At 24.6% G+C, this 21,765-nt stretch overlaps 4 protein-coding genes across 6 annotated transcripts in view; 2 read left to right on the forward strand and 2 right to left on the reverse strand.

The window, feature by feature from the left end:
• LOC103569821 (syntaxin-1A) overlaps positions 1–5,933 on the forward strand; it is a 57,017-nt gene extending 51,084 nt beyond the window's left edge. For 2 of the 3 annotated variants that reach the window (XM_008547340.2, XM_008547339.3), the window contains exon 9: positions 1,882–5,016. In XM_008547340.2, coding sequence (XP_008545562.1) covers positions 1,882–1,959 — 78 coding nt within the window. In that variant the 3' untranslated portion in view covers positions 1,960–5,016. Of the gene's footprint in view, positions 1–1,881; positions 5,017–5,046; positions 5,141–5,717 lie in introns of those variants that run through there. The other variant, XM_053737731.1, reaches the window with a different exon arrangement.
• An 8,649-nt stretch (positions 5,934–14,582) lies between these two features.
• Positions 14,583–16,623, reverse strand: LOC128667427 (uncharacterized). The gene is made up of 2 exons (XM_053737269.1): positions 15,495–16,623; positions 14,583–15,400 (listed from the first exon to the last, which is right to left on the reverse strand). The coding sequence occupies exons 1-2, from the start codon at positions 15,577–15,579 to the stop codon at positions 14,685–14,687; spliced, it is 801 nt and encodes a 266-aa protein (XP_053593244.1). The 5' UTR covers positions 15,580–16,623; the 3' UTR covers positions 14,583–14,684.
• A 100-nt stretch (positions 16,624–16,723) lies between these two features.
• LOC103569820 (uncharacterized) lies at positions 16,724–19,155 on the reverse strand. The gene is made up of 7 exons (XM_008547335.1): positions 18,865–19,155; positions 18,509–18,786; positions 18,040–18,162; positions 17,868–17,923; positions 17,717–17,795; positions 17,091–17,219; positions 16,724–16,977 (listed from the first exon to the last, which is right to left on the reverse strand). The coding sequence occupies exons 1-7, from the start codon at positions 18,965–18,967 to the stop codon at positions 16,762–16,764; spliced, it is 984 nt and encodes a 327-aa protein (XP_008545557.1). The 5' UTR covers positions 18,968–19,155; the 3' UTR covers positions 16,724–16,761.
• Positions 19,156–19,535: 380 nt separating this feature from the next.
• Positions 19,536–21,758, forward strand: LOC103569819 (meiosis-specific with OB domain-containing protein). Its single transcript, XM_008547334.2, has 6 exons — positions 19,536–19,783; positions 19,858–20,258; positions 20,326–20,662; positions 20,730–20,892; positions 21,081–21,288; positions 21,363–21,758. Exons 1-6 carry the CDS (start codon positions 19,666–19,668, stop codon positions 21,555–21,557), a joined length of 1,422 nt encoding a protein of 473 aa, XP_008545556.1. The 5' UTR covers positions 19,536–19,665; the 3' UTR covers positions 21,558–21,758.
• The last annotated feature ends 7 nt before the right edge of the window (positions 21,759–21,765 follow it).

The raw sequence follows: 21,765 nt of genomic DNA on the forward strand, positions 1-21,765 counted from the left end.
GTGTGTTTAAAAAATAATTATTCAATTACGGTTAATAGTATTTAACATCGATTAAAAATAAAAAATAATAGTCCGCGTACTAATTTCTATAAATATAAATGTGAATGCACAATTTTTTGAAATATTTATTGATTTATATAAATTTAATAACACTAATTAGCATGACACTTTAAATCAAATTAACGGTTAATTATATCGTAATATATTTAAAATTATTTATCGCAGACCGAATATCTAATTATTTATTTATAAATTTTTTTATTTATTAATAATATCACGCTGTTATTTATCATTGATTGTTATCTTCTATCTATAATATTTAATTAACTACAAATAGTTTAAATATATATAAATAATGTTTCATAAAAAAATCCTATTAGCTGTTGAAATAATTATAAAAGATAATTTATAAGCTTAAAAATTTTCTATGTAATTTAAAAATAATCATAGTAAATTTTTAAACCAATTATTTTTAATTATAATTTATCTAATTATTAAATCTCTTTTATTTAAATTCAAAATACTGAGGCTTCAATTCTCTAGCCCATTAATAAAATATATTAAAAATAATAATTTACAAGGCCTAATAACAAAATTTCGCTTATTTTACTCCACATTATTTTGACGTTTAAAAAAAAATAAAACGGAGCTGCCACAAAGTAAAAAATTGCAATACCGAGTAAAAATAAATGAATGCTTCGTTAACAGAACTAATTAACTCATCAAATAAATAATAATGTGTAATATCTTAACTAATGTATCGTAAGTCTTTGCCTCGTCTTAATTGCCTTCACTATTTAAAATAATAATAAATAATATAGTAATTAATCTTAAAACTAAGGGAGATAAATATTTAAAAAAGTATTAAAGAGGTAGGAGAGAGATTTAAGATGACTCTCAGTATCATTGGTATGGCCACTATTAATTACATGTAGTAAATATACAAGGTCATACAATCGATATTAATTATTATCTCTCCACGCGACTGGCATTAAAATCCTTGATAGAAAAAAAATTAATAATAAAATACTAAAAGTCCTAAAATTTATCCTTGTACTTACTAATAAATAATAATAATAATAATAATTTTAATTAACTTACAACTTAATTCACGACAGCAACAGTAACTGCAATTAAACCTATCGTTTGTGTCATCTAAATCCAAAGCTAATTAACAACAAGTAAATACAAATGACAAAGTTAACTAAACATTACTGTACACAAAACAGTTACTAACACAAGCTTATAAACAAGTTGTTTCGTGCTTCGAGAACGTTTCATAAACATATATATCGTGTTACTAATTTCAAAAAGACTTATATTTTTATTGGCCCTTTTAACTTTAGGAGGCTTCCTAAAGTCAAAAGGGCGTATGATTTTTTTTATTTGAAGACTTATTTTAGAGCTAAAAATTTAAAAAAAAATTTGAAAGTCAAAATGACGCATGGCAAATTATATGACCTTGTGATGTTCAAAAATTTTTTAAAAATTCTGAGTTTAAAAATAAATCTTCAGTAGATTTGTAATAAAAAATAAAATTTTCTACCCTTTTGGCTCTAGGAAGTTCCCGAGTCAAAAGACATTAAAAAATGTAAGTCTTTTTGTAATTAGTAACGCGATATTTGTCAGTAATGTTTGTTAAATTCTGAATGAAACGGAGACGGGTATCTTGAGATTGCCTTATTCAAGTTTTACAATTATTAATTAAGACACGTATGTACATGAGGCCTTTTTATATTTATGTGTTAATTATCAATTATTATTTATTAATTACTGAGCTTTCTCGAGGTTCGTAACACTGTCACTGGTGATCGGTTATTTTCACTTTAAATTATTTAAACAATAAATAGAAAATTTATTATTTATGTTTTGTTTTTACAGAAAATGATCCTGATAATAGTCTGCCTGACAGTGGCGGTCATCATTTTAATTGTTATTTTGGTTGTCAATTTGAGATAAATTATTAATATATCACAGAAACAGTTAAACGATCACCAACACAAACAAATTTTTCAGCATTCCTGCGCCGAAAATTTAAATTCTCGCCCTGTTTAGCGGGAAGAAAGTCCTTTTTTTCTATGAGAAAGCAAATGATAAAAATTAACGCATGCGCCATTCTTCCCACAGAGGCAAAAATTTGAAGTTTCAGGAGCATATTTGGTGAAAAATATTATGCAGACCGGAAGAAAGTAGGACGTCCCTATGTGCGAATTTGCCGCCTTTAGCTCGGGTCGGCAATTACACATGTGGGTTGGAATGTCCCACTTTCCTCCCTTGGTATGTAATATACTATTATTTATAAAAAACTAAATTTATTATTTTAACCTTAGAAAATTATTTTTATCTTGGTAGTTTTATCAAACTAAAAAAGTTTTTGTTACGAAAATTAAGATGGGATGACGTAATATTTGAGTTAATTATAAATTCAAACCGCAAAGTTATCGTCTGTATAATTAATGTATTTAAGTTTTAACATTTCTTGTAATATTAATTTTAGTCTATTTATATTTCAAAATTAACTACAAGACGTTGGTACTTGAGGCTGCGGTATATCTCTGTACAGTATAACTTTATATTTTATTTAATACCTCTAACTCCATTCAAGTCTTTCTTCTCGAGTTTAACTTGTCATAACTGATCATCATGACAAGGAAACACGCGAGGGATCATCATAATCCATAAAAATCTACTATTGTATTTTCCATCACGAAAACTTTCATTTCTTCTTTTAATTTCCATTTTTCTTTTTTTAAAAAAAAAATTTACGCTCTTACGTCTTTATTTTCGTGAAAACTTTTTTTAAATAAAAGGTAAAAAAAAATATATAATGAATCTAAAAAATAAATATAGTAAATGTTATACGTAAGATACACTGATATATTTATTTATTAAAGATAATTTCTTCTATAAATTTATTTAAAATTGTAAATAAATTTAATAAATATTTAAGGTAGAGGAAAAGAAAGAGATTTTTAAAAATCTATATTGTATTGTATAGGTACTTATATTAATAAAAGTATGATTGCGTGAATGATATTTACATAAATAAAATAAAGCGATAGAAAAAAAAAAAAATGGGAAATTTAATTGAGATAATCCTCAATAAGTTCACAGCTATCGCGCAATACTCTATAATAATAAAATAAAAATAAATTCAGCATAAAAAAGTAGGAGTTAGAACACAATAGCAAAGTATTTACGAAAATAAATAATTGATGCGCTTGGAAAAATAACCATCAATGTTAATTTATTATTTATAATTACAATTATAATGGCAATTAAAATGTAGAGAAATATTAATCAATTTGAAAATAGTAATTGAAGGAAAACTTTATTGTGTATTAAATTAAGTGATCTAATAATTAATAATAAATATATTGAGAGAATGAATGATAGGAAAAATGAAATATGATAAAGTATAGACCGAAACAATAAACGATAAATGAGAAAAATGTAATCCAAGATCGACAAGATATTGTACATATTTTCATTGTGTAATGGGTCGAGGATTTATCTGAGTAAGTATCGATTTGATATTTATGTTCGTTCCGTGCTGTTTTTATTTCTTATTATAATTATCACTATTTGTAATATTCTTTAATACGACGGTTGCCTGAGCTTTAATTTATTTTTGCTAGCGCCGTCTTTTGTATTTTTTATTATTTCAATATTTATATTTATACTTTATTATATTATTTATGTGTATTATTATCATTAATTATTATTAATTATGTATTTTGAAATTATTCTTCACAATATTACGTACAAGATGCATGTATAGTTTATTTTACTTATTTAAAATATATATATAATTATAATAAATATAAGAAATTTTTTCGTAAAATTTAATTCTTAGATAAAAGACCCAATTATTCAAAAAATATTAATTAGTGGCATTATTTTATTTAACTACTTCCTGAATAAATAAAAATTTAAAATAAATTTTTTTGAAACTTAAAATCTGTAAATTAAATAAAATAAAAAATAATTTTCTGTCACTTCTTAATATCCGGCTCAATACTTGGGTATTTTATTTAAATTTATATAATTATTTAAAAAAATAATTTAGCCGTTTTTTTAAAAAAAATTTATTGACGTACGCTGGTTTAATTTTTTTAGAAAATCATATATTTTTCAGATATTGAATATATAAAATAATAAAAGTATACGTAAAAGCTTACAACTTTACAACACAATCGGATTATAAAATATTCAAGAGATTAGTCGATATCAGATTAATATACAAAAAATCTCATCGTACTTTGTTTTATAAAAAGTTATTTTTTTTATTAAAAAAAAAAACTGGAATTAATTTTAGTGGAAAAAATAATTTTTTGTAAAACAATAAAAATAATAATTTATTATTTAAATCAACTAAGCATTTAATTGTAATAAATTTATGTAATTTAGTAAGCAAAAATTTGAGCATTTAATAAAAAATATATGAAAACTTAAATAGTAATAAATATACAAACAAATTCATATGTATGTAGTGAATATAAATATAAATAGATTAATAATTATTAGGATTGATAGAAACAAATATGGAGTAAATGAATATATATTGAACTTAGATAATAATAATGTTGAATATTCATACTGTATTTACTGAGCAGTAGTCAAATATGTAATGTAATATAATATAAATGTTTAATATTACGAACCCGGACTAAGCCGATGTAACATGCGATTGAAGTAGGTGTTGACATTCAATTTCACGGCAACTGTTTCTGTGATTTATTTCAGGTACCGCTGCCGCATGTAGATTTATGTGTAAGTCTTTTAAAAAAGAGTAGCAGTGGACAGAGCGTTGATATGTTGAATAAAAAAATATGTTTAACAATAAATTAAGTGACATGATACTGAATGCCAATAAAATAAGAGATGATATGAGACACTATTTAAATAATATCAATTATTATTATTTAATAAATTTATTTTCACTGAATATTTTGAAATTTTAAATGTTTTATGTTTGAATAATTACCTGTAATATAATAATAATGAATAACAATATTTATAAATGTCTGTTATTGCCGCGAGCAGAAGAAGATCATGATTATGATCTGCCTTGCTATTCTTGCCGTCATTGTTGCCACTACTATTGGTGGATACTTCGGACTGTGAACACCTAAATTAGGTAATTTTTCATCTATACTTTTATTTAGTATTTAAATTTAAATGTATACAAAAACATGAAGCTCGACCTTTGTCGTAGTAAAAGTGACTAATCTAGAGAATGGAAATTTAAAAAATTCAAAATATCAAGACAAAATTTTTTCATGTTCACGAAAAAAAAATTCATATACTTATACTTGTTATTTATATATCGTTTATATTATCATTGAAGCTATTACATATTTTCCTTTCATGAAATTTTTATTTCCAATTTGTACTTACAATTTTATTTACTTTTAATTTCGTAAATCAACAATTTATTATATTTATACATTATATTTAATTACAATTTACATTCATTTTCTTTAACTTCAGACCGTTTTTCAATAAATAAATAAATCTTCACGTTAAATTTATGTTATTTTTTCGAAATAAACAAAATAAAAGTCAAGTACTTTCTGGGAAAATAAAATTACCCCATTCTTTTTTAAATTTATTCATGTAAACTAAAAAAAAAAAATTTAATTGTAAGTCAAAAGGTCGAGCTTCTTTTTAAATTAAAATACTTATTAACAAAAATTTAAATAATAAAATTACAGGAAAGTTCACAAACAACGAGATTAAACGAAGAGTAACAAACGTCTGGTTAATAAAGTGCGCTATGTTTGTTGTCAATACGTTGTATCACACATTCAATAATAATAATAATAATAATAATAATAATAATAATAATAATAATAATAATAAATCGTCTGGCACGTCGATAAATAACAATTCACTGCTACAATTTAAATCATACAGCAAGGTGATCATTACACCTCATTACCATTATAATATTCATAACAATAATAATAATAGTAATAATAATAATAATAATAATAATAATAATAATAATAATAATAATAATAATAATAATAATAATAATAACATTATTCATTTAATCATTATCACAATCACAATCAGTAGATCATAAAAATTATAGAAACCATTGCACCCTCATTAAATATAAAATCGCTGCCCATTACTTAATTTAATTTAACAGAATTAATTAAAAAATAAACCCGTGAAAAAAAAAATAATTTTTATCTATGGAAATTTAAATCCTTCATTTCACTAAAAAAAAAACATATATATTATTTCATAAAATAATTATATCTGTAAATTTATAAAACTTTGAAAATCGAAAATTTTCATTTAAAAATGAATTTATAGATTTATTTGATCTATTAATATTAATGCAGACTTAAAATTTCAAAAAAGTTTGGTGAAAATTATTTTTTTGATACGGGAATACCTCCCCTGTCTTACTCGATGTCGTCATAAAACTGGATCTAGTGAAACAAATATATATATATATATATATATTTAACAAATAATACTATCTGCGTAATCAATACAACAGAACATTCGAAGCCAATTAAAATAAATTAATAGATTAATATCGTTTGTAAGTGGAAGCTTAACAATTAACGACGATAACGAGTGACGACAGAGTTCAATAAACATAATTAGAGTATTATTATTGTTATATAAAAATGGTCCACCAACAAAAATAACAATAACATAAAAAAAAACCGTTTAGCTATCGGTACTTGATAAGTTAATTTAAATAAAAGGAAAAAAACTAGATAAATAAAGTCACTGAAAATAATAGAAAATGGACGATAAATATTAAAAGTAATAGAAAAGCATTTAATTATAATTATGAGGCAGAATCACGTATCGTAAATAATTATATATAAATAAATAAAATAAAATATTTAAAAAAAAATAATTGTCGATTACATGAACGTAAAGTTAAATAGCAAATGAATTAATGCATTTTGCTGCAGCAATAATAAATATAATAGGTGTTATATTGGAAGTATTTAAAAGGTTAATAATCTCTTTAATGAGTAATAATTATCTTATTACCTACTTATTACGATAATTATTTTGTTTTTAAATAAACAATAAATTTATCAATTTATACACTTACATTTACATGTAACCCATGTATTTGACCGTGTAATTATTAATATTTATTATTATTATTATATTAAATTATATATGTATAGTTAGGCATCGCGATAATTAATTCATAATTATGAGAGGTTCAATTATTATTATTGTTGTTATTAAGGATATTCTCAGACAGTGCCCCCATTTTTTTAAAATATTCAGTGACTTTCATTGTCATGACCGTATTCAAATTTTATTAATTGATTTTGAAAAAGTTGAAGCATTAATTAAAAAAAAGGACAACACAGTTGCAATTTTGCCGAGACAGATTTTTCAAAAAATTATTTACAGTTATCATTTAGAAGCTAAACGAAATTTGGTAAATTAATTTTATCAGACAAATTTGAATTTAATTATATAATGTTGACATGAAGATCCTGTAAAAATAATTCGTTCCGAAAGGATTCTAAAAAAGTTGGACATTTGGAACTTTTATATTTGAGACAGATTAGAATTTTGAGGAGAACTTTTTTTGAACTTTCATAATTTTGGTAGTAAAAAAAAAAAGTTTATCTAGAATTATGAGCAAATTTTGAGTCAATACAAATATTTTTACTACATTTTACCCTCGTTCCAAAAAAAGTTCTCATTAGAAACCAATAGCATACGAATAAAAAAAAATATCAAAATTTGAGGTTTTTTGAACTTTTTCGAAACTAGGGTGTGTAGTAAAATTTTGTTTTGAAAAATATCTTTTAAAAAACGTTCTTTTTTGACACAAATTTCGCACATATAAAATCTTAAATAAACTTTTTTTTACTACCAAAATTACATAAGTTCAAATCTGTCTCAAGTTTAGAAATTCTACATGTCAAACTTTTATGCAAAAAATTATATTTACACTGAAATTTATTTTTCAAATTTCGTTTGACTCCCAATTGATAACTGTAAGTAATTTTTTTTTTTTTTTTTAATTTATATCTCGGTAAAATTTTAACTCAATTGTCCTTTTTTAAATAAACGCTTTAATTTTTTTAAACTGATTAATAAAATATAATACGGTGATGACAGTGAAAGTCATTGAATCTTTTTATAAAATAAAAGGTATTGTCTGAGAATGTCCTTAATAATGATAGTAATTGGCAGCCTATTTAATTGGCAATGATAGCCAATGACAAGTGAAATGTAATGTTGATAAAAAAAAATATTAATAAAAAGTAAATGAGTTAAATGTTTCGAGTACGAAAGTTGAGGCAAATATATTCAGATTATAAATTATAAATTGTTTAATTAATTAATTAATTATAATAATTAATTAATTACCTAAATTTAAATCACTTATATATTGTACAGAAATGTAATTGTTAGTTTAGGTAGCTACGTTATTGTCTATTACCTTAATTGAGTTATTAAATTTTAAAAATAATTAATATTAAATTTAAACTTTGAATCTCACTGTCATCACTGGTCGTTATTTATAATAATTGTGTGTGTACTTGATTATTATTCTTTTTTTTTTTAATCAAAGTTTAGTTATTGTTAATAGAATAAAGTAAATATATATAAAATAATGCTTGTAGAAATCTTAAATTGACATCAATCGGATTGCAATTGAAATTATAATTATAAAAAAAATTTTTTTTTTTTTATAGAGATAATTAATAATTTATTTCATTAAATGAAATTATTTAATTGTCTATAATTGTAACAAATAAATCATTATTTTAAATGCACAATTTTATTTTATTATTTTTAATGCGCAATAATTTTAATTTAATTATTAAAATCCGTATGTGTTGCAGTGGAGCTTTAAATTATAACTCAAGGAAAATTATCAAAGATACAGCAAAATTGTATATAAAAAAATTATTAGAGAATAAAGTTGTCTGTAAAAAATAATTCTCTATATTTTTACATGAACTCAATAGTTAAACAGCTTAATTAAGTAACCAAAAGTTTAATTAAAATTCAATTTTAATTAATTAAATTTTCTATAAAAATTGTCTGTATTTTTTTACTAAAATTATCATCTATTTTTAGTAATTAAATTTTTTTATTTATTTATATTTTCTATAAAAAAAATTTGAAATAGGGTTGGCTTTGTGGGCCAACTTAAATCTTCCCGCTATTTTTGATTTGTGACTTTTAGCTCTGCTTGAAGCTTTTCAAACCCCCTCTATTCCCACACACACGAACGACCACCAAAAATTCTACTGAAACTCGATTTTTTTAAATTGAACCGAAGCCGAACTTTCCTTTTTTTTTTAAATTTATAAGTTTGATAGCAGAACTGAGTTACTAAATTTATAAAAAAATATTTTCTATGAACAATTAGATTCTCTAAGAAATTTAATGAGTATAAATTTCCACAGTATTTTGGATAGTTTAGCTCGAGTATTAATTAAATCATCCAATACTATAAATACAAATCGATGATATGCAATTAAAATTGTGCACCATTGACAACTAATCCAATTAAACCATACACAAATATAGAATCTCATGAAAATCGATTGAGCAGAGAGAGTGTGAATATAATTATATAATTACACAAGCAGAACAACAAATATTGTATATGTAATTGTAAAAATAAATTATAATTGAAACGAATAAGGGAAATATCAAATGCAATTATTAAAAAAAAATATTCATTAATTATTAAATTAATAAATAAACAAAATTAAAAAAAAAAATAAAACATATTTCTGAATCATTTTGATTCTTTTTGGTGAAAGTGCGTTATGAAGTGCAGCGGTGATATCAATTGCGTTAATAAACCAATTGCGTAAGCTTTCTCGGTGTTCATTAAAGTGAATAAGCTTACCTAAATAATAGTAATAATAATAATAATAATAATAATAATAATAATAATAATAATAATAATAATAATAATAATAATAATGAATAAATAAAAATGGGTAACCCGGGTTAAAAAAATTAGATACAGTTATATGTGAAAAATGGCCCAATATAATTATATATAATTATATATAACTATTTATAATTATATTTCAAACAGTATTCAGGGATTAAAAAAAAATTAAAGAGACTTTGTCTTTTCGCATGCATTTTATAGCAAATTTTTAAATTTAAGCTTTTAAATTTAATACATATCTTATAATTAAACATATAATTACATTAGTTAGTAACTCTTTAAGAAAGCAATATTTTATAGCTAATTTCGGTAAAATGACATCATTTTATATAACTATATATAATTGTATATACTTCACCAAAATAATTATATACAATTACATATAATTATGTCATTATTTATAACCACATATAATTATATAGAACTGTTATACAATTTATATATGAAAAACCATGATATATATTTATATATAGCTTTATATTATTACATTGGGCTATTTTCTATATATAATTACATATTATTATATATAATTATATATAATTACATTTGAATTGCAAATAATTATATATAATTTTTTTTTACCCGGGAATGTGTCTCTACATAAAATATTATATAGGATTTAAAAAAAAATAAATATTTAAAAATAGTTATCTACAATATTTACTTTTGTAGCAAGAGAGTAAATACAATTATTATTTTATTTATAAAAAACAAATATTATTTAAAATATTTACATAAGCAATTAATTATAAATTACCATTAATGTAATCTATTAGCTAAGTTAAATATTTTAGATAGAAAGCACATTTATTTAAACAAAATATACAATCAACGCTCTTATAAATAAATAAATATCAAATATCAACATTAGTATAAATTTAATTATCATTATTTTGTCACTGTAAATTTAAAAATGTAAAAAAACAGTTAATCTAAAAAATAAATTGAATAAAGTACAGAATTTAAGTAAACAATTAAATTTTTATTTTTTATTCTTAGACTTTTTTATTAATTTAACTATTTATTGGATATCAATAAAGTAAATGTACTTTATTCAATAATTAATCGCTAGAGCAATTTTTCCAACCCCAAGAAACATTGATCCGAAAAATAATTAATAAAATAGTCAGGCGTAGAAAATAGCATTAATTAATTAAAAAAAAAATTAGTGTAGATTAGATCTTAATTAAAAATAGGAATTGAGAGAACAAAAAATTGATTTAAAAATCTTTATTTAAAATTTCTTATCAATTAAATTTAATAAGTATAATAATAAATATTTATTACTAAATAACAATAATAATGATGTTATATAATATATATGGATATGGATATAATTAGAAGTGCGCAATCGATTGTGTATTAACGAGTTTGGCCTAAACTTGATTTGTTGAGGTTGACCCTGCTCTAGTGACTAGTCCCTATGTCTTATACTTAGTTTTAATTCTATCACCAATTAATTATGCGGGATTTCATTTTATTATTCAAATTACTACTCAAACTACGAAAATTTATTTACAATAATTAAATTATATTTTTACTGATTTATAATTATTAATAAATCTATACACTGGAAAAATTTTCCAAGTAAACACAGATTAAATCCGGATGATTTTTTATTCATCAAAACTCTGAATCAGAATAGACGATTTAAATTAAATTGAATTTCATTTAAAATAATTATCTGGTCTGTATTAGCCCTCATTAAAAATTACGAGTACTTAGTGTACTTGGAAGGTAGTCTTCCCAATAAAATGACATTATATATTTAAATAAGTAATTATTATTATTATTAAAAATAAATTCAGCAATTTAATTGTTAAGAATTTATGTAATCGAGGGTTAATTGAAAACAATAGTATTTTAATTAACTAATTAACAAAATAATAATTGGTCTCAGAGCATAGAATTCAACCTCGACTTATAAAATAATTATTGTTATTATTATTGATTTATTGCAATATATTATATTAATATGTATGCGCAAATGTGCAATTTTTATTATAAAAAAAAAAAAAATAATAAAATTATTAATGAATTTAAAAATAAATTATTAATAATTAGTTGGCATCGCTGAAACGCAACTCATCTGCATTTTTGTATATTTGAATAAATAAAATTTATTTAAGAGCTAATAATTATTGCGAATTTATTAATGCAAATTCACTAAATATGTTTGATAAATTTAAAAAAAAAATGTGTATAATAAATAAAGTAAAAAAAAAATTAGTAAATTAAAAGTGTGATAGTTATAATATGACATTAAATAAACATCAAAAATGTAAATGGGTCGTGTCACAACAGTGCAATTATAAAAAAAAAATTAATTAATTAATTAATAATAAAAAAATATAAAATATCTATTTGAATATCCTTATGACCGTCAATTTCACTTTAAATAAAACTCAGTAAAAAAAAAAAATAATTAATTAATTAATTGATTACAAGAGATAAATGAATAGAAAACTATGAAGATAGCACTCGGCATTAATGCGACAAAGTGAGATTATTGATAATTAATAAAATAAAAATAAAAAAAGAAGAAGAAGAAATTCACTTAAATGTAGCAAATTAATAAATTTAAAAAACTTAAAAGCATTTAAAAAATACGAGTACTTTTTATTGTAGGTTATTAATTAATAGGAAGAAATAAATACTAATAATAATGTATGAAAAAAAGTAAATAAATCAATTGTGTTTTCTGCCTAAAATAATAAACATCTCGTGAATTCCAGTTATTTTATTTTTTTTATTAATAAAGATAAATGAAAATTTGAATAAACAAATAATAATATTAATAAAAAAAAAAAGTATCAACACAATACTGTACAAAGTTGGCAATAATATTAAGTACCTTCCATAATCATTACTTCGCTTTGAGCAATCGCATATCGAACATATCATAATTAAAAGATATGTTCCTGCTATACTATTTATTAATAAATAAAATAATTAATTATCTTCTTATTAAAATAATAACAGTTATTCAGCTTATAAACTTTCCTGTATAGCTGACAAGACTATAAAAAAAAGTTATTAAATTCACTGCATTGTTTAATCAGAAGAAAGCCAGCGCTTTGAGTAATTAATAAATTCACGTTAATTATTAATATTAATTATATTATAAATTACCACATGTTGAGTCAATGGGTGATGATTATGGTAGATAGTATGTGATTTTATCTTATTATTATATATATTATATATATATATTATAAATGTGTGCCCTTTATAAAATGTGTAATCAGCACAAATAAGAAGATAATGAAGATGTAGTTTTTAAAAATACAAGATGTGGGAAGAAGCTAAAGATAAATTTGTCGAAAAAGTTACAATAGGTGTAGTCTGAAAAATAAATCATAATTATTTAAATTTAAATGAAATATATTATTTGCGTATCAAACTGGCAGGCCGTCTTTGGAGATACTATTGCTCATTTGTAACAATCATATCAATTTATGTATACCATGCCAGTTTAAAAATTTACGACCCTTTAAATAATTATTAACACTAATTTTGAAATTTTTTTTCTGTTGGACATTTATTTTATCAAAAATAATTTTTTTTGTAGGATTTATCACATTTTATTTTGAACTATTAATTATAATTAATGTTGATATTAAATGCAAAGAAGTTATTTGCATTAATAGCATGCATTGCGAGTTATATTTACTATACTATGTGGAATATAGAGTATAGTATATATTTATAGGTTAGAAGTACTGTTTTTGGCGACTTTAGGGCAGATTTTGGATAATTTAAGTGATATATTTGATTTTAAAAATGTCTACAAACAAAATTTTATTACACAATTGCAGCGTAAATTTTATTTGATACTTTTTCATTAATTCAAACAAAGTATTAAATATCCAAAAAAGGATGTGGCCATAATTGGTACTTCTGATAAGAGTGAATGTAGCTGACGTGAAGAAATTTTTTTAAAATTATTAAATAAATAAAATGTAAGTTAAATAATAAATACTAAACGCGTATTTTGATGATTGGAAAATTTCAATTTATATATTTATTTAAAATTTATAAATTTTCGTATATCTGCTACATTCACGCTCATTATTTCTATAGACGTGAGCGCGTGTAATAGAATAATAGCTTTTTGTTAAACAATGGAAATATAATGAAATATTTGTATAAAATATAAATTTATGAAAAAAAAAAAACATTCATACAGTAATTGATAATTAGTAAATTAATAAATAATTTGAAATAAAAATTAAACAATAATTATCCTTAAAGGCCTCGGTCAGTTTGATCGTTAATTTACCGGGTAGAGAAGAAATGAAAATAAAAATGACAAAAATAAAAATAGTAAATTGGAAAAAAAAAACAATGATAATTGAAAATAAATCACTTGTTAATGTACAATTATATTCTTTTACGTTATACCTAAAGTCACTATTATATAAATATTTAAATAGTTCAGTGTATATTTTACCTTAAATATTACGTTAATTTAATATTTATAATTCATTAATATACATTATATTATATATATACATACATACATGCAGATATATTTAATAAACCAATAATAATAATATTAATATTAAATATGTAATATATCAGAATATTATAGCACTGATTAAATTTTGAATGATAAATGAAAATAAAAATTTAAAAAATACCCGCATTTATTTTAAATTATTCTGGATAATTATCCTAACAATTATTTAATGTTACAAACTTACTTAATTTAAAATGAGCCACAAAAATGAATAACTGACATGTGAAATTAATTAACTCTCAAGTATTTTAAATATTTTTCATTTTCAGAAAGTCGGTTGGTTAAATAAAAAGTTTTATCATCAAGTACTTTCTTAAGTATTCTGTGTTCTGGAATAATATTGTCATAATTAAACATCAATTCGTCTAAGTAACTGTTTATATTGATTAGATCTACTAGTTTTTTATATTTGAATGCGCCGAGAGATGATTCAAAAATATTTTCATATTTTATCTGTCTATCAGAATTGTCAGACTTTTCTGATAATAATTTTGAATTATCTGTTGAATTTATTTGTTCTTCGAATGTGAGATTAGATAAAAATAACTTTTCATTACTTGTTGAGTTCACTTGTCTATTGTCTCTAAGATCATTAAAATTTTCTGTAAGTGTTAAATTATTTTGTGAATTCATTTTTTCTTTAGAATGATTTTTCTTTCTATTAAAATTTTCCAAACTCATCATAGATAATTTTGAAATAGATTTTGAGTTTTCTTCTTCATTGGAGTTGACGACTTTAGCTACCGATGGAACTATTTCACTGTCAAATGACGTTTCGTAACCAAAATAATTCAACAAAGATGAATAAACTTCACTTTTATCAGTCGAAGAACTTGTATTATGACTTTTTAATAACTCGTCGGTATTTTTTATTTCTTCTTCATCGTTACTAATATTCGTCATGACTCCTTTCAACCAATTTATTTTGAACTCGTGGTCTCGATCTTGAAAAATAATTATTTTTATAGTATCAACAAAAAAATGAGTACTGAATAAATTGATCAAGTATAAAAATAATAATATATAAAGAAAACTCACATTTAGAAGGAAGATTAATTCCACGAATAAAATTAGTATTTATAATAATTAAAAATAAACACGTGGTCAAATCGAAATCCCACATGTCTGATGACGTCAAAAGTAAATAAATAGTGAATTTAACGAGACACGAACACTTAAAGAGGTGGTTGTTGAATGAAAGATTATCAATTATAATTGAGCTGTCGTAGCAAGTTAAACATTTTTAAAAATATGGGGATAATCTAGACAGTAATCAATTCGAAACCTTTCTACAAATACTTTCAAGTACTTATCATTCCATTTATATAATACTGAACGGAACAACTGCTATTAAAGAGTAACTGGAGTAATTTTGCTACTTTAAAATTACAAAATTTATTTTTCAAGCTAACATCCATATGAGAATCAATGAATATAGATGAAGATGACATTGCTTATGCATTTTTATGAAGAGTAGCCCCTATCTTTGCTCCTGTTGGGAATAACATATCACAATATAAATGTTTTTTGTTCGTTATGATGTCCTCTAGTAGGAATAGCCATGAAAAGTCCTAAGGATAATTTATTTTTTGAGTTGAGACCCATACAAGTGTTGGTGGATATGGGTGGACATGAGTGGACATGGGTATGGGTGGTTCTCTGTGAAGAGTAGCCCCTATCTTTGCTCCTGTTGGGAATAACATATCACAATATAAACGTTTCTTGTTCATTATGATGTCCTCTGGTAGGAATAGCCATAAAAAGTCCTGGGGATAATTTATTTTTCGAGCTCAGATTCATATGAGGATGAATGAAGATAAATGAGGATAAATGAGGATGATGCTGCCTATGCATTTTTATTAAGAGTAGGCCGTAATTTTGCTTCTGTTGGAAATAGCGTAAGACAACATCAACATTTTTAGTTTCTTACGAGGAGAAACCGCAAAAAGTCCCGAAAAAATGCTTACATTTGATCCGTGACGCAGTGTTAGGCTAAGGAGGATCCGGGAGGATTCTGTCAATGTATCTTCATTAAAAGTAAAAAATTTGAGAACAAAAGTTAGAGTCTATCTATTTTATTGTAAATATACAACAAATATGATAGCTAATTCAGTTTATAAAAAAAAAGTATGCATTTAATGAAATAAATTATTTATATAAATTAAATAAAATAAAAAACTATCAATAAATTTAAATTAAACGCTAGATAACTGAATTAAAATATCGGAGGCTTATATTACTCATAAATTAAAAAAAAATAACTTGAGTTACCGTAGTAACAATGTTTTTGACAATAATCTAGCAATTACATCATAGTTAAATTTGAATCAGAGGGACACAGATTCGAATCATCTTCGTCTGATACAACTTTAGCTTTTCTAATCAATCCTTCATCAAAGTCTCCGTCTTTGGAAATAGCTTCCGCTCCATGTAGGGCTTTTGTACGGATAAATTCTTTTACGAGACTTGGGTTCACGTACGACATTGTTAAGCGACAGCCCCAGGTTACTAATGCAAGAGGCTTTGAACAAAAAGAAATTAATAAGAAACTTTCGACTATTAATATAAAAATCAATTATGTTCAAAATTTATCACACAGTTATTGAAATAACAACAATTTTTAATTATACATACCCGGGTTTGATCTAATTCAGTATACGGTGTTATTATATGACGTCTCAAACATTGTGTAACTATTTTTCTTAATAAATTTATTTCATTTTTATTGGCACATGGGTGATAGAGCATCACGACTGCTCCATGCTGTAAAAAAAATATATTTATTTTTTTATCGCGTTACCGATTCCCGGACTTATTTTTTTACACATTCTTTTAGCTTCAGGAAACTCTCTAAAACCAAAAGAGCGTCTAAAAATATAAGTCTTTTTGGAATTAGTGATGTGTTATAATATCAAGGATTTCTCAGGCAATACCTCTCCCGCCCTACACTTTTAAAAATATTAATTAACTTTCAACTGTCATAAGCATACTAAATTTTATCAATTAGTTAACATAAAATTAAAGCGTTAATTGAAAAAATGACACCGTGGTTGCAATTTTAGGTTTTCTAGAATAACATTAATTAAAAAAATTTCTTCCCGCTCCTAATTGATAATAACTAAGTAATTATTTTAAATTAATTGATAAAATTTTGATAAGTTATGACAGCTGCCATTAGAAATTTAAAAAAACTGGAGGACTGTCTGAATGCCCTTAATCACCAATTTTATTTATTAAATTATTGATAAAATAATAATAACTTCAAGACTGTGAATCCATCGTTGCTTTGGTACAAATTTATATTCGCCGTAAACTGGCCATACTGGGCGATGTGTTCCGCTTAAAAAGAAATAAAATAAAAGTTATTTAATAAATCAACAAATAAATATTTTTTTATAATTTAATACATACTACATAGGAACTTCATCATAATATTCAATTTTTTCATTCATACAAGCATGACGAGCCTGGAATAGTAAATAAATTTAATTACTTATTATTCATAAACATATGGACTGCAAATATTTATTTCCTGTAGATAACCACCAGGAAATGTAACACACAATTAAAATAAATAACTTACGCTATAGTACTTGGGTATATGCTCGCAATAAAAATCAGGATATATTTTATTACTCGGTATTATTTTCCTGCCGAAACATGTATGATTTATTGGTGAATTATCCCAATCAACTTCTAAGTAATTCTGAAATTTATAATTAATGTTAATTCAAATTGGGAAATGTGCATGTGGAGTCTGATTTTTCTAAATCACAAAAAATTTTATAGCATTTTATAAAAATGATTTCGTTCGTTTATTTAATTTAAGCTGATAAAAATATTTGAAAATTCTAATTTTTGAATTCAAAACCACGTAATCTATTTGAAATAAATAGACCACAGTATTTTTTATTATTATTCAAGTCCTCAGTGAAAAACTGATAAAAATAAAAAATTAAACCTTTCAGGCAACGAAATTTTTGACAGACAAGTAGAGCCTCTCTTATTTCTAGATATTTATAGTAAAAATAATTTTAAAAAATTTAAAATACTTTTCCATCGTCACATTGAGCGATTTTTCCCATTGGCAAAGAATGTCCCATGTTCACATTATTATCAGAATTAATTTCAGGAACTGGAGTTGGTTCGGGATCATTTTCGGGCATCCATTTTCCTGTCCAATGTTCCAAATCATACGTCTGCGAAGATCTAGGATCTGTCTCAGTATCCTCTGTCCTGTCATTATAAATTTTACCCAAATTATTATCATTATCCTGAAGTAATTTTTTTCTTAAGCCTAATAAATCCAAAGATTCAGTTTCTCTTCTGTCTGAAAGGTTAAAAATTATAATAAATTAGTGTTATCATTAAACTGACATTATTCAATAATTTAAACAATTATCTTTACCATTTGATCCACGATATCCTCCAGAATAGTGATGTTTATGTCCGATTGCAAAATTGACATTCAAACAATTGTAAAATAATAATATAAATATAAATTGATTCATAATTATTATTATTCTAAAACTTATATATTTATAGTTACTAAGTACACTAATTAGTTAACGTATCATTCAAATTTTTAAATTATTTATTTTATTGTTATAAGAGAATAGTAACATGTGTTAATTAATTGTCAATTGACAACATGCCACATCTCAACTATTTTTCTATATGCGTGGATATTGTTATTGAATGACAGTGACGTAAATACATATACACATGAAAAAAATAAATACAGACATGCGCATGCGTAAATTGATTGCGTTTGGGCGGATGTCTATGACATGATGTGATGTAGCAGACATGAGACAATTTATAAATTTGAATTAAATAAATAAATGAATTATCATAATAAAATTTTAAAAAACGCGCGTACAGATCTTGCATTTATCTACACATACATTTTTTAATTTTTACTCTACTTACATTTTACTCATTCATTATAAAATTCAAAAAATTTTAAATTATCTACTATATTCACACATAACAAATTATTTAAAAGCCGCGCATGCGCAGTAACAGCCTGATCTTTGATTGGTCTGGACCTTCACCGGGTTCCTGATACGTCGAATTTAAATATCACCAAGATGGCTACCATCGAAAGCTTAGTCTTTAAAATATCCAGCTCGTAGTGCGTTAGCTCTGACTGCAAAAAAAAAAAATTAATTACCCCAGAGATTTAATTAAAAAATAATTAGTAACAATGGCTGGTGTTTATCGTCAGCCTATCAGTTCTCTCAGACCTGATGCTCAAAACACTCTAGTAATTGGAGTGATAATCAACAGCAAGAATCCTCGAAATTTTAATTATCAAGACAAAAGTACGCAGCATTTTATTACAACAGTAATTTTTTTTTTGTTTTCTATTATTGCTGATAACTTTTTATTATTCTAGATCGCTCTGGACAAAGATCGGTTTGGACATTCACTTTGCGCGACTCAGTTGCCAATACGATCAATGTAACTGTCTGGGGCACTCCAGATTACATCAACAAACTCAGTGCTGAATTTCGCATTGGCAGTGTCGTTGATGTGATCAATGCCAAGGTCCAGGAGCGAAAGCCAGGTGATAAGAATGAATCCTTTATGCCCTCGGTCTCCAGTCTCTGCAGTCTGATCGTCAACGAAGGAGTCTCCTTGATCCAGAATCATGACGGTTCTGACCGAAATGAGTATGAAAATTTGCTGAGCGTCCCCACGAAAAATGTATCAGGTGTTCGAAGTCTCCAATACATAATGGAAAATATGGAAGCATTGATAGATCAATACTTTGATATTATTGTCGTCGTTACTTTCGTAAGTAATCAATTGCTGATTAATATTTTAGCTGATGATTATTATTTAAATAATAAATTTTCTACAGGTTGGGGAATCGAAAAATATAATGACCAGAGACGGACGTTCGATGGTAACTCGTGACTTTGAAGTAACTGATGATTCCTACCCCAGCACAGTGGCTTTGAAATTTTGGGAAAATGACTGGGTCCAGAGATCTGGTGACTGGGAGCCAAAACGTACCGTTCTATTTATTGCTGACATTCAAGTTGCTTTTGACAGGTTCAAAAAGAAAAACACGATTGTTATAACAAGAAAAACTTTAATTACGGAAAATCCAAATACACCTAAAGCAGAAGTCGTCAGAAACTCCATCAAGACTGAGTCCGAGTACATGCCCAGTGATCCATTCGTTGTTCCTAGAAGTAAGTGTGAAGTTGTAAATAATTGTAAAGTTTTTCAGAAACAAAAATAATACAATTTAATTTTCAGCTGAAACAATTAGAAATATTATGACAATTAAAGAAATAACTCAGAGACTCAATGCAAATATAATGCGTGATAGCGAGAGGGTTCAATTTGTCACCGTTTTATTCGCGCAAGTTACAGAAATGAGTCTAGATGATGTAAATACTCAAGTATTAGTTACCCGATGGTATGTAATAATAATTAGCTCTCTATCGCATTAATTGCATAATATAAGTGCAGTCGAACTACATTAACTCGGACAATTAGTCTACGGATGAGCAGAAATTTCACGGAATTTCCGAGTTAACGGATGTCCCTTCATTAAAGTTCGACTGTAGTTAAATAAATATTTAAATTCAAATTAAAATTTTTTAGCGCGTTGTGCAAACGTCTAGTAGCTGGACCTGATGAGTCTTGTATGAATTTAAACTGCGCTTGTGGAAACGGAAGACGTCCAGTGCAAAATATCCTAAATTTTTACATAAAAGTTAATCTGAAAGATGAAACCGGTTATTTAGTCGGCTGTCGTTTGAGCGGCGAAGTCGCTGAGAAAACTCTCAGCTGTACTCCCGATGAGTTCAAAGTAAAATTTATAAATAAATTGTCTAGAAAAAAATTAAATGATATCGCTAATGACTTCTGTTCTTTTATTACCAGGCAATGACATTCGAACAACGCAGCGCTTTAAATTGGAAATTTAAGCTAGAGCAAGTCGAAGCTAAGCTCCAAGTGATTGGTCCATCAGCAAACTTCCCAAGATCACTCTACAATATTTTGTTTCTCAAACGTATTCGTGACGACATAAATTCTCAAGAAAATTTTGATGACGACACCGCTGATGTTAATTCATAAATTTACTTTTTTATTTTTTATACTTTTACGTTTTATTTAATTTATTATTGTTAAATTTTCTAATTAACCAATTACTTAATTATTACTTTTATAATTATTATTAACTAAATTAATGAATTTCATTGTTTAAAAAAACCCAGTGATTTAAAATTTGTATTAAAAAATAATAACTGCGCACGCAGTTTCAATAATCAGCTGATCAACTGAC

The sequence above is a fragment of the Microplitis demolitor genome, chromosome 3 (assembly GCF_026212275.2).
Source record: "Microplitis demolitor isolate Queensland-Clemson2020A chromosome 3, iyMicDemo2.1a, whole genome shotgun sequence".
NCBI lineage: Eukaryota > Metazoa > Arthropoda > Insecta > Hymenoptera > Braconidae > Microplitis > Microplitis demolitor.